The sequence below is a fragment of the Pavona decussata genome, unplaced genomic scaffold, assembly GCF_977016875.1.
Source record: "Pavona decussata unplaced genomic scaffold, jaPavDecu1.1 SCAFFOLD_238, whole genome shotgun sequence".
Taxonomy (NCBI): Eukaryota; Metazoa; Cnidaria; class Anthozoa; order Scleractinia; family Agariciidae; genus Pavona; species Pavona decussata.
The window spans coordinates 1,324,891-1,338,658 of record NW_028145643.1 but is presented as its reverse complement, the minus strand read 5'-3'; the positions used below and the strand labels follow the sequence as shown (position 1 = coordinate 1,338,658).

General features: G+C 40.2%; 2 protein-coding genes and 1 pseudogene across 2 annotated transcripts; all 3 read right to left on the bottom strand.

Annotated features, from left to right (window-relative positions):
* Positions 1 to 510: 510 nt before the first annotated feature.
* LOC146457671 (uncharacterized) lies at positions 511 to 7,084 on the bottom strand. The gene is made up of 4 exons (XM_085091667.1): positions 6,758 to 7,084; positions 4,161 to 4,229; positions 2,530 to 2,799; positions 511 to 1,008 (listed from the first exon to the last, which is right to left on the bottom strand). The coding sequence occupies exons 3-4, from the start codon at positions 2,785 to 2,787 to the stop codon at positions 811 to 813; spliced, it is 456 nt and encodes a 151-aa protein (XP_084947793.1). The 5' UTR covers positions 2,788 to 2,799; positions 4,161 to 4,229; positions 6,758 to 7,084; the 3' UTR covers positions 511 to 810.
* A 518-nt stretch (positions 7,085 to 7,602) lies between these two features.
* On the bottom strand, positions 7,603 to 9,568 carry LOC146457670 (uncharacterized; annotated as a pseudogene).
* Positions 9,569 to 10,683: 1,115 nt separating this feature from the next.
* Positions 10,684 to 13,350, bottom strand: LOC146457669 (opsin-3-like). The gene has a single exon (XM_085091723.1). It carries the CDS (start codon positions 11,818 to 11,820, stop codon positions 10,711 to 10,713), a length of 1,110 nt encoding a protein of 369 aa, XP_084947849.1. The 5' UTR covers positions 11,821 to 13,350; the 3' UTR covers positions 10,684 to 10,710.
* Positions 13,351 to 13,768: the final 418 nt, after the last annotated feature.

The following is a 13,768-nucleotide window of genomic DNA, read 5'->3' as shown; positions in this document are numbered from 1 at the left end:
TCACAGTGGCTAATGACTATACTTAAAAGGGGAGCATGGCGCAGTGGTGAGAGCACTCACCTCCCACCAATGTGGCCCGGGTTGGATTCCCGAACTCGGCGTTATATGTGGGTTGAGTTTGGCCCCGTCTCACAACCCTTGTTTGTAAATAACTCTGTGGGACGTTAAAGAACCCACTCACTGTTTGCAAAGAGTAGGGGACGTAGTTCCCGGTGTTGTGGTATGGTCTTTGTGTGTATATTCCGTATATCCCGGGTCCGCAGTAATTGGCCTTAGCTGTTGCGGTATCTCTGTCCATATTGGATAAAGCTAAATAAATAAGTTGTTGGTTCTCGTCCTCGCTCCGAGAGGTTTTTCTCCGGGTACTCCGGTTTTCCCCTCTCCTCAAAAACCCAACACTTCTAAATTCCAATTCGATCTGGAAAGTGTTCCCAGTTAGTGCTCTGCGCTTAATACATTGAGAAAAATGAATGTAAATATATGAAACATATATTTTGAACTGTAAAAAAAATACCTGAAAAAAATTCAGGCTTGAACAGGATTGGAACCCATGACCTCTGCGATGCCGGTGTAGTGCTCTACCAACTGAGCTATCAAGCCAACTGAGAGCTAGTTATATCGTGAGTTTGTAATATACCCGTGAAGGATGAATAAATGCAACTTAAGCAACTGCTAAACTTGCCGCTTACTGCGAGGATCTTTCTTCTATTTGTCATTGAGATTAAGTGATTTGTTTTCTATGAAGTTGTCAGATATATGTCATCAGATAATAGTTGGCCTGGCAGGAAGCTGACACTGTTTGCCTGTGGTTTACGTTGCCTCAAATGAAGGACCTTGGGAAAACTGCCGCTGTCCTTCTCTCTCTTCGTATAGAGGAGCAAGCTCGGCTTCTTGATCTATTGACGCCTGCGCAGTGACCATTTCATGGCTCTCGTGCATTGAACTGTCAGCGGAGACCTCAGTTGGTCTTTCCATTGACGCGTCGGCAGAATGCGTCATTTCTTGCATCTGATATCAGAAAAAGGTACGTAGAAACGGCATCATTTATGAGAATTTTTTTATGTAATGGGATGTAATAGTGAGATTAATATTTATTTCCCAATAACGGATTAGTTCTAGACACATCGATTTTCATTAAATTTGATTTCGTGTTAAGCTCCTCGCCCTGTTTTATAAGGTAAAAAAAAAACCCAGAAATTTGTTTTGATTTGGAAAACAAAATATAAAAAGTGAAACAACTGTTCGGCTAACACCTCCCTTGTTTTTATAGCACGCCTTTCACTGGATAGTTCAATTACAAAATCAGCGAATTATCCGGCTCAATGGGGCGAAATACAGTCGACTCCTGATAACTCAAACCTTGCACTAACTTGAACCAACATCGGTTTCCCTGGATTTCCATTATACAGTTACCGTAATTTTACCCACGGCAACTCGAACCTCCGGCTAACTCGAAGCAACTATCGTTTCCCTTCAAGTCGTTTTCTGTATAATTTTACCCTCGATAACTCGAACCGTCGTCTTTGAAACCTTCAAAGTTCGCAGTACCTCAGGCTTCTCCTGCTGTTTTTGCTTTGTTTTGTTTCACTTTACGTTCAGCTCTAATTTTTTATTTAGAAATACAGTATTGTTCTATTTTCACTCGACTTCTCAACAATTGAATTTGATTTATAAAATGCACACTGTATGAATAGAAATACATAGTAAACACTGTTTCTTCCTTATTTCCGAACATTTGTTCTCAACTCCCTATAACTCGAACCTTTTTCAATTTCGATGAAGGTTCGAGTTATCGGGAGTCGACTGTATCACCTGGCCTCCGGACTCGTTGGAGTATCAGGCGATATTTCGCCCGATTTCGCAGGATAATTGCTTAATAATAATAATAATAATAATAATAATAATAATAATAATAATAATAATAATAATAATAATAATAACAATAATATAATAATATTTATGCAGGATGACCATTTCAGTTATAAAAACTGCTATCAACATAAGTCCTGCGTTAAAAAAAACTAGATCTAAAAATGCTATATAAGAAATCAAGAAATCATCCATATGAAAAGAGATAAAAGAGCTAATAAAAGGACATTGCTTTATTATCACTTGAACCTTTTAAGGACAGTGCCTGCTAATAAAAAAGTATTTTTGTCTGGTTTATGACTATGCGGGGAAAGCAGATCTTAGCAAGGGCTATTGAAATCCAAAAAGAAAATTGGGGATAACTACGCATTTTTTTTAGAGATAATTTAGCAACAATTATTCTAAAAAACAGTAAAATACAAAGCAATGTATGACGTTTTTTTTCCAAATTGAAGCTTTATTATCTCTGAAAATTGCATCGCTATCCCCAAATTTTCTCTGTTTGGATAACAAGGGCACTTGCTAAGTTCTGCTTTCTCCGCATAGTTTTAAACCGCGCAAAAATATCCCTGTATTAGTAGGCACCACCCATAGGAAACCCAAGTATCTGAAGATGCGCAGAACGTATGCGCGGTGACAAAAGTACGTTTTGTTCGTCACCTGTTGGTATTGAGTCCTGCACGGGATGCAACAATCAGCATACAGCATACAGCAGAATATGGCTGCAGAGATTCCGGTCGCAAATTCAAGGAGACCAATGACAATTACAGTAACAGTAAAAATAAAAATTTCCTCTGGTCCGTTTCCCCAAAAATGGGATTTTAAAGTGAAAATCCCAACATCACGGCCAGTCAATTGAGGAGTGTACAAGCCAAATATTAATGCACCTAACAAAGCAGATACGATGGCAAAAACCATGAAGAAACGATCCTAAAAGAAAGACCATAAATCAAGTTAAGTCTGGGGGTCTTCATGTGGTTATAATATGATTCTTATAAATGGCCAAATTTTTAACTGTCATCAGATAAATTGCATTTTTTTTAAACTAATAGCTGAGAAACATTAACAAAACTGTTAGCAGAGATATCTAAACATTGCCTGTGTACATTGAGTCGTACTTGCAAATAACTCTGTATTTGACGCCTGGAGAATAAGTTACCAACGAAGACCGCCCCGGAGTTCCTCACAACTTGTTTTTAGAAGTCATGATAAGCGGTGTTGGTTTAGTCTCGAAAGAGATTGAGATCAGTCGAAAGTTCCTCGGAAATCTTCGGATGATACTCGTCACTGTTCGGCTAATGTGAGGGACACCTCTGATACCACACAAAATCCCCAAAGCACGTGAGAAATAAAAGTTAAATGAGATTCGTCATAATAAACTGGAATAGCACCACTTAGCAGCATTTACACTTCATATTCTATAAGATACTATAATCCATATATATTCTATATATAGATGCCATATATTCCATATACAGATTCTATAAGGTACTATAATCCATATATAATTCATATATATACTATAAATCCGATGTTACACTGGGCAATTGTTCTTGCAACTTGTCTCGAAATAGCCCTTTTTACGGTTGATTTTTCTCATTTGCATTACAATGTTATCCAACGTGGATGCGAGGCAATTTTGGGCTAAAACTACAAAATAGCCCGAAATTGCCTCACATACATGCTAGATTCCATTGTAATTCAAATGAGCAGAGTTAACCGTGAAAAGGGCTATTGGGTTGCGACACAAGTTGCACAGATCGTTGCCTAGTGTAATGTGCCCTGAAATGTACACGTCTCGCAAAGTCGGTTCTACTTCGTGCAACGACGTTGCGAGGCATGTTCATTTCAGGGGATGTTACACTAGGCAACGATCCGTGCAACTTGTGTCGCAACGGCGCAACAAAATTGCCAGACAAGTTGCAAGTAAATTTGCCTGGTGTAACAGGCTAACAGCGCCTTAACTGAGGTCCCTGGGTCGCGCGGATGATAGTTGTTAATTGTTTCATTTTCCAAACTTTGGTCGCTTCGAATACAGCACTTGGAGAAATTTTGGCAATCCGCAACCGTTGCGTTGACAATTTACAAAGTCTAGGAAGCTTGGACTGGCCGAGCCTATTTTCGCCAGGTTTTTATTGATTCATTTCCTAAGCAAAAGAATTCGTTCCAGTGTGACCTAGCCCTAAGCCAGTGCCAGTTAAAAAATCAAATGAAAATTGTCGAATTAGTATACAAGAGCATCTTGCACGGACATACGCAATCTCTAAAGTTATTTTACATCTTAAACTCACAAAGTAATTGTGGTAGCGTGTTCTTTCTTGTCTGTTGGCTTGAATACCCACTATAGCTGTAACGCAATCCTGCAAATAAAGGTTAAGTCTAGGTCACGCAACTTGGTATATTAACCCTAATTTAGACCGGGCTAATTACGCGGGATGCCCTCAGGGCAGCTCGTGTCTAAATTTCGGTGGCATTTCTACTATTGTGACGTCACGTACTCGTGATCTCTGGGTTGGAACTGAGTAGGCTTCTTTAGCGGCCATATTGTTTTAATGTTTTAGATTCAAATGTGCTGTTTACAGAAAGAAAATTAACCCCTTTGAAGCGGTAAATCGAAAGGATAAGTTTTAAGAAGTACTCGACAGGTATTGACTGGCCAGATTGTGTTTCGCAACGCGGAGAGGAAAGGTCAAACATAACCTGCGCGGTTGACTGAACTGACTCAAATTTCTGCAAGGCTGATCGGACTGCGTAACACGACAGCAACATGATAGAGACCAAACCGAGAATCAACAGAATGCGGCAACCGTGGACAGCTGTTTCGAGCTGGTTGGCTCTCGTCAGCACAGTGTAGCACAGCAAAAGATAGAACCAACGCTAGTCTCGACGAGTCGAGTTGTCTACCAAATGCACGTGGCAGTGATTTCGGATTGGCCCAAATTCAGACATCTGTCCACGTCATAGCGCGTGACTACGAACAATGAACAAAAGAACTGAAATATCATGTCGCTGTCGCAATAAATTAAGAAAAGCAAAACTTTCCTTAACAAGTACATGGCCAAACCATGTTAAAAAAAAACTACATAATCTCGGATCTGAAAAGATCTACGGTAGAAAACATAAAAGCAAACAATCTGCCAGGAACCGCAAAACGAAAGTGCTGCAAGCGTTGCAGCATTTTCGTATACGGTATACGCAGGATCAGCATTTTCGTCGTGCGGTTCCTTGCAGATTGTTTGCTATTATGTTTTGGACCGATATGCTGTAATTCTTTTTAACATGGTTTTGCACAGCATCACGCAAAAATGCCAGTATAGGCATCTCAAGTTGTTTTGCCTTCTGTGGCCGTACAAGGCTGGGAGATGAGCAGAATCTTTGACGTTTTAATTGTGCTTATAATGAACTGATTGTAGGATTTTGATTTTCAGTTCCTGTATACTGGAGAGCTTTTTCCTGTTAAAGCTTGAATTTTTTTATGCCTCCTTTTCACAACTACTTAGTTGTGTAAATTCACCTGTGTTGGTCTTTCATCTAGGGGGAAGAGGGGAGTTGACAAAGGACGAAAGCCGGGGTTCCCTTTTTTATGTCAAACAATCATATCAGAAGGGGTATCGATCGAATGGTCTTTGCGAGCACTGTGGTTTTTATTGCAAGCACGAGCAGTGATCAAATTGTCTTGCGAGTAGCGTGCATTTTAGAAAAAAAAAATAACTTGACTTGTTAGCAGCGAGCACTTCGTAAATTATCCGTTAGCAGCAATTTCTTTTAATTTCACACGTACGTTGTTTTGTTTTTTGTTTTTTTAGAAGAATGCGTGACACCTCCACAATACACATCACTTTTTCGCGGGTCCTTAATGGCGAGAGTCCGTAATAGCGGGAATTTATTTCTGTCAAACGTCTGTAATTTATTTTTGGCGGGGATCTAATATCAGGGTGTCCATAAAAAAATATAGCGAGGTATCCACAAGGCGAGAGTCAGACTGTAGTTTGCATATGAAAAGCAGCGAGGTTTGTATCAAAACAAGGACACAACTAAGCACACAACTAGCCTATTTCATAGAAATGTTCAAATGGGTATAAAAATCCTAATACGACTCTATGATAAAATTTAAAAACGTGATAAAAGTTAGAAAATACAACTGCTTCCTCGCGTTTTGACGGCTATGCGATGACCTTGTTGCTGTCTCAAAATACCTTGATTTTTGTCTACGTTCTGTCTACCAGATCAAACAGCGCTCTCTACAAGCTGTCAGCTTAACCGCTTCTTGCCAACTTTACAGCAACAGCTGCTCATTTTAATACAAAAGCTTACAGCTATTTAATAGGCCAACCAAAGAAAATAATCAGTTTCCCAAGTCACGATGGATCTCGAACGCAGTGAAAACGTATGTTCTTCATCGGTTGTGAAAATACTAATTGAGCTCCTATTACCCTCTTGGAAACGGGATTTCTCATATACATGTTACCTCATGTTAAAATCATGTAATCAGTCAGATAAATACCTCAGTTGAACGTCGTTATTTATTAATTCATGTACATCACGAGCGCAATGTATAATATTAAAACCTTCGTTTTTGGTATTTATCTCTTTGACAAATACCTTAACTTCCGCCAAACAATATAAATATGCATTTTCCGCTACTCAGACTATTATTCATATACCTCCTGTTTATGTTTCAAGGAAAGCACGGCAGAAGAGCCTGTATAGCTAATGTATGGAGCTGTGTGGGAATCTTTTCTACTCTACAAGCAACAAAACCCCAAAATTTAGTAAGGAAACTCTGGCTATCAGAGTACGATATGTCAACAAAGTTCGTAACGTATTATCTGGTAAGACAACTGCAGAACTCACGCTCGATCGGCTAGCTATAATAAACAGTACTTACCCATATACCGCTCAAAACGAAGAGAACAATATAATTTTCATGCAAGCCGCTGAGGATCAGCAATAAACCCCAATGACGAAGAGAATAACGGCATGTCCAAGACAAATTGCCCTTATGGCGTCCATCGTGAGTTTCACGATTAGGCGGGTTTCGTATTCCCGGCCGAGTAAACGAAAGCGAGGCCGGCTATTGGAGAGTCGTGGAGAATTAGAGAAAGATACGTTCCTTAAATTCCTTTAACCACGGAGCCAAATTTTGATCGTATGAAGGTTCCGGAGTCAAAGCAGTATTTGCAGGTTCGAGGAAAAAGTGTTACGGCGAAAAGACAAGAGGAACTCTTGGACTTGTCTCGCAAAGCTCATGATCTTGGCATCGATATTGTGGACGACAACAAATACCCACATGCCCATGAGCTTACGCAGTTAATAGTTGAAGAAGAGAGTATTTAATTTCAGATCTATTTTTACTCAAGTCAGACTTCAGACTGGACAACTGATTTCTTTTCATTATCAAATTACACCTGTGGTGATATGTATTGCATATTAAAAGTCTTCAAGACTTTTTAGCTCCAATACTACAAAAACTCATTACCTTCTTCCAGTAGGTAATGCTACCTGAAATTGTGTTTTCAAGAGTTAAATATGGTTTGCCTCGAACTAAACTTTAATGCTGTTTTAAGCTTTGCTGTTCCTAAATCACTCCTGAATTGTGAAATGAATCAATCAAACAAATGATGTATCACAAGTATTGTTTTTCTCCGGCAAGTAATCTAATGAATTATGATATTAAACATGCACCTGAAAAACTTAGAAAACTAAGGCAGTTCTAGGATTATGAGGATTGCATTACTTTACCAAAGGCTTCATTAAATTGCAAAGGGCGGAACAAATAATGGCAGTTTGGTCAGCAAATGGGGCTGGCCAGTGATATTGGCAAAATACCATGTAGGATTTTGTAGCCTTTCAGCCTTTGAATTGCCCCCTCAACATGAATTCTTTCAGCAGCAATCCTTCTTGTCTGGGTACAGGCCTTGGTAAAAAGTTGTTTACCCTTATGGAAAAAGGAGGGATATTTAAAGGTTGCTCTTCTCTTGGTGACTTACTCCCTGATATTAAAACTCCTGTCTACCTTGTAGTTATCATTGGGTTCCAGTTTATTAATAAGACATGATTTCAAAGTGATGTGCCTGTCAAAGGCTCCCCCTGACCAAAGCCTAGAAACGAACGTTAAGACTCCAGTAGGAGATATTCCAACCAACAGTTTAATAGTGTTAGAGCTTTCTTAGTTGGTCCAGGTAACATTTTGAACTGATGGACCTGTTGCTTTTTGGAGTTTTAGTTCAGTGCAATCAGTGATGAGAGGTGTTCGAAGAAACTTTCCAAAGCTCTTAGACAAATGTTTCTGAACTTGCTATCAGGTCAACTTTGCTGTGTTGTCCTCCATGGACTGCTCGGAAGCTGTTAAAATTGTTTGAACTTCAGCAGCGACATACATAGGCCCGCGTGTAGTGACTCCTTAAGCTACAGCATGATCGTCTCGCTTATTCCATTCCGGTCAACGATTTTGACTCGTTTGGGTTTCCTTGCCTTGATGCATACTTAAAGTTCTAGTTTTCTTTGCTGGCCCCGTACTCGGCTGTGTTGCATTTTGGCGTCTCTCCGCTTCGGGGTCAGTACGACCGATTTAGGGGATTTTGGTTGTAGATGTTGTGGAAAAGCAAATGTTGTCGGCGCAGCATTTGCTTTGGTTGGGCCAAGACGTCCTTCGAAATGAGCAGAACAAATTCTTGTGTGTCTTGTTACGTTTAGGCTTTAAAGACCTGAAAGGCCGCGATCAAGTTTTTGCTCCGCTCACGCTCTGCCATTCCCGGTGCATAACCCTTGTTTGGGTAGTCAGGTTGGAATAGAAAAAAGTTAACTTTTGCACGTTCTGGGTATTTTTCAGTCTGTCTTTTTTTCTGTTCACTTTTTGAACATTTTTAAGCACGACAGTTGTGTTTGGACATTTTGAAAACGCTAATGGCTCTAGCATCCCTAGTACCCTGTCATTTTCACCCGCATTAGCCTCGCTTTCGTTCGCTCGACCCTGGACGTCCGGGAATACGAAACTCGCCTATTGTAATATACCATTTTCGAGTTCCTTTGAACCTCATTATGAAAGCGAGGCTAAGTGCAAATGTTTTGCTATGAAAATTAGTTTTCATTCATATGCAAACAAAACTAATTTTCATATGAAAAGCTTTTGCACTTAGCCTCGCTTTCATAATGAGGTTCACAGCAACTCAGAAATGGGCTATTCACGTCACCAAGTCGAATAAAGATAAAGTAAAACAGCGCAATATTACTCAATTTGATAAATCCTGATTTAATCTCCAGCAGCGAGATTTTCTGAAAACCTAAAGAAACACTGTCGTGAAGAGTCAATTTTGTTGTATGTTGCTAATATATAAAACCTGCTCAAATATTTGACAACAATTGCTCCGATTGAACTCGGACAAAACCATCGAGACGTTATAAGTAAGCCTTAGGGGCAAAACTTATAGATTTAATTTGCAGCTGTTTTATGGTCTTTTTCACCTATCTCCGATCTTTTTCAGTCCCATTTCTATATATTTTATCTCATAAGGGAAGAGTCCACCTCGTTGCTTTGATCGGGAGAAAGAATAAGACCTTTAAGTTATACCACCAGAATTAAAAACACAATTGTTAATTTGTTGAGAGGCCATCTTTAATTTCGATAATACGTGACTCATTAGATCGAACTAACTTACAGAGTGTTTTGTGGCAAAACACAACAGACCCAGAAAGCCATTACGCATACGCAACTAGTGCCAGTTAACTTGTACTACTTCGCGATTATTCCAATTCGTTCAACTAATCTAAACTTGCACAGTGTGGCCGAACTATCCAGTAACAGAACAGGTGGTAACAACGTTCAGGGTGAAACAGAAAATGAAAAATTTATCGTGATGTGCTCTCGATCACGTTCTCCACAAAACCTTGAATTTGGTCATTTTACGTTCACAACTTGCTGCCTTTCTGTTTGGCTGATTACGGCGAAGAAATGTACCAAAATTTATAACGCACGTGCAGGGCCTTTGTTGTTAGTCATTTACGTGGTATTGTCGTCGCCGAAGTAGCGACTAATAGCGATCCATTAAGCCCCATTAGCAAATATCATCGCGTTTCTCTTCTTCTTTTCAATTCTGAATCGAAAATAATCCAAAATTTGATATAACTTTCCTTATAATGATTTTATTTTTTAGTTCAGAGAACTTTGTTGCAGAGTACATCATTTTAAAACAGTTGGTACTCTAAATCTAGTGGATTTAGTCTTTTTTTTATTATTATTTTCCTTTCCCGTCTCGGCTTGATAACTAAAATATTCTCATGACACTCTGACATTAATTTCCTGCCTTTGATTTTAAAATTCCCATTATCTCGTTTTTAAAATTAGAAAAGTTCAGTAATTTATGCGCATAGCAATTTGCGCTAGCTAAGGATTTGAGAAGTGGCTCTCCCACCTGATTACGCCTTACGGAAAACCTACCAACGGTGGTTACCCGTCAGCACGTCAGCTATTTTGTTGGCGTCCTGTTTTGACCTGTTTTTACCAGTTAGCGAACCTTTTTCGTCGGGAGTTTTCAAGAACGATTATAAATGCGGGAACCAAGATTGGGGATGAGAAGTATGTTGAGGGCATTGCCGCGACATTCAGGCGCAATCTGTTATTGATTCAGTCCGTTAACGAGTTATCCCAAAGAAAACAACGCTCACAAAGAATGTCTGTGAAACTCAGTAAAAATAGAAAAAAAATAAAAATAAAAAAGGGCATTAAAAGGATTACTGGCGCGACTATTTTTGGGCTCAAACGCACTTATTCCCTTGGAAACCGACAATCATTCTACCAAAAGAGGGATCAACCTCTGTCATTGGGCGACCGTATCGTATTGTTCATTCGCTGTGATCGGACATTAATTCAATATCTTGTACAGGTGAAAGTGAAGGGATGGCCCTCAACACAGCGCGAGGAGCTTCCCCCATATCACCGGTGCGTTTATTCAAATACCATGTCTTTTTTAATTGCGGTGTTCTCAGCTTTGGAGGACGCTTGCATTGCAAACCGTACCAGACTTCATTGAGGATATCGCGGTATCCTTCCCGGAAACGATCATTCCTGATTACAAAGATAATCGGGTTAATGGACGAGTTGAAAAACCCACACCAATAAGCGGCCACGCCGAGACCATACGGTAGTTCCTTGACGCTGACGTTGCGCGTGGCTAGCAAGATCAAAACCACGAACGGCAGCCAACAAAGTAAAAATACAAGCAATACAAGTAACAGTGTGTAGGTTATGCGTCGCTGCAACCTCATAACTTCTAGTCCTCCTTTGGTATATTTTGCAATTCTGTGCGTGTGCTTACGAACCGCGAAGAAAATTCTGATATAAGCATAAGCCATAATCAGCAATGTTGTGACATACGCTATTAGCACAAGGAACAGAAGGTAGAGCTTTTCGGAGGTCGATCGCGGATACGCCACCCCACAAGCTAGCGTGCTTGAGTTGTAAGCAAAATGCCCCCATCCGAGAGTTGGCCCCAGTGATAGTAGAGTAGACAGTGTCCATACGGATGCGATCATGTACCACGCCCTCCGAATTGTTATTGTACGAGCTAGAGGTTTCACCAGGGTATAATACTGTTCGATGCTCATTATTGTAAGCGTAAAAATCGAACCACAGAAGAAGAACGAACCAAGGAATCCGTGAAGTTTGCATAATGAATCGCTCATTATCCATCGCCGAGATATACATGTCACCAGAGAGAAAGGCATCGAGAGTAGTGTCACCCCTAAATCGCAAACGGCCAGATTCATAATAAACATGTACCGAGGTATCTGCATGCTTGAATTTCTGTACACAACGATTATGTTCATAGCATTTGCCCCAATCGCTACGAGCATAATTAATATTAAGGCCGTAGCTTGAAACGCCGCTTCAATGGGAAGATATTGAATATAATTCACGTCGCTCGTGTTTATGTTGAGGTCTGTTCCAACCATGTTATGTCGACGCAAATGTAGAGTTTATGATTTCCTTGATTGCTCAGATTAAAGAAGAAAAGTTCGTCGGAATCAAAGAAGACGAAATATTGCTTCAGCTGGCGACGACATCGACGCAAGTACACACCCGTAAAAAATATCTTCGATCGAAAGCGCTGGTACTTTGAACATCATTTGCTCCTCAGATGATTTAGAAAGACAAGCAGATGTCACAATTTTTGATGGCAACTACTTCCGCTGAGGAACTGCTTGTTATATTCAGGACCTGCTGTTCCTTCCTTGCTCATAAAAAGCAATAAAAAAATCTTTAAATAACAGAAGTTGGCAGCCGGCTGGTAAAAGCCGTAAATTATTGTCAGACTGCCATTTGGGGGCCTGTTTCTGTAGCAACCTGTTCGCTCAGCGACGTCCGAGTACACGTACTAATGTTCACAATCAATATTTAACTGTTGTGACAGGCGCAAAATGCTCATCTTTCAGCACTTCGTCATCAGTCACGCTGAAACAGAAGAAGCTCTTCTCAAGAGGCTGCTAATCCGGTGAGAAACTTTTAAACCAATTGACCTACAGCAAAGATAATACCGCGCTGAGCTCTAACATAATAGAGTCTGACTTCGCATGCAAATTTACACCAACGCCAATGATTAAACCAATATACGTCGACTTTTATTCATAAGTCGGATAAAGTCCTTCGAGTTATCTACTCACTCACAAATAAAATAGGACATCTTGCCGGAAGAATTTAATAAAGATTAGTGATCGTAGTTTATATGCCTTTGAGTTTGTATAAACGAGGCTCTGCGCTTTTTATAACATTTGCAGGTGTTCACACACACAAATCACCCACATAATTTTTCATAGAATGGACAGTGCAGTGCTTACCGGTAGCGTCTGTTATGCAAAACACTTTTTTTCAATAACATACTTATCAGCCTTGGCAAACTGACAAAATGACAGATTCCTTGGGGAAGGTCATGATTATCATTCAACCACAAAGGTAACTAGAAAATAAAGTAATAATGGAAAAATTTTTAATAAGAATTTTTAATGACAGTGATGTATTATTCAGTAATGAAACACGCAAACTCGGAAAAAGAAATTCCGAGTGCTCCTTTCAGGAGTCGAACCTTTTCCTTTTTTTTTTCATTTCGTGATTATAAAGCGCCTAAGTGAATTGAGTTTGGCACTATAAAGTTGTCATCGTAATTGATTACATGCATGAGAAGTCTGAGACAAATCCTTTGAAATTATTGTTTGTACTAATTACCTTTGGGTGCTTTGAATTGCAAAGAAAGATCGTTTCCCTCGAGAAAATTTACAACAAGGCGGCCGAAATTACGTAAATATATTGAGAGAACAGAATCATGTCACGAGAAATTTGCTAACAATCTAGGGTGTTTCAAGGGGAAAGCTTGCAAAAAAAGAGTCTTTCAGTATTTTTCTGCTCCTCGGGTGGTCGAAATGAATGGAATCTGGTCAGCTAGTTACAAGGTGCAATTTTGCTTTCATCAGAGCCGCTCAGAATCGCTCGGCTGTTTCCAAGTGTTTCAGTGGGATTTAGTGCGAATGCGCGGAAATTAGGACGAGAGCAAAAAAACGGAGGAATTGGGTGTCGGAAGGTACCCATGCTGTGAACAGGCTCCCAAGTGGGGTATAGGGCGAGGAAAAACGAGCTCGGCGGGAGGGGGCGCCCCCTTTCCGCGCTTTTCGCCCTAGACTGCAAGCAGTCCCTTTCTGGTTAGTCGAGAGGGTACGTGCGCTCACAGCGCAGCGGGACTAGAGCGAGAAGAAATAAACGAGAAGAGACTCCCCAAGCCCCCTCCGCTCGTTCGCTCCAGTTTTTTTCGCGCTCGGTTATTTCGCTCGACCTCTCGACTTTCCAGAAAGGGACTGCTTGAAGTCTATTTTCGCCCTATTTCTTGGGAGCCTGTCGGAGGGGGGGTTTTCT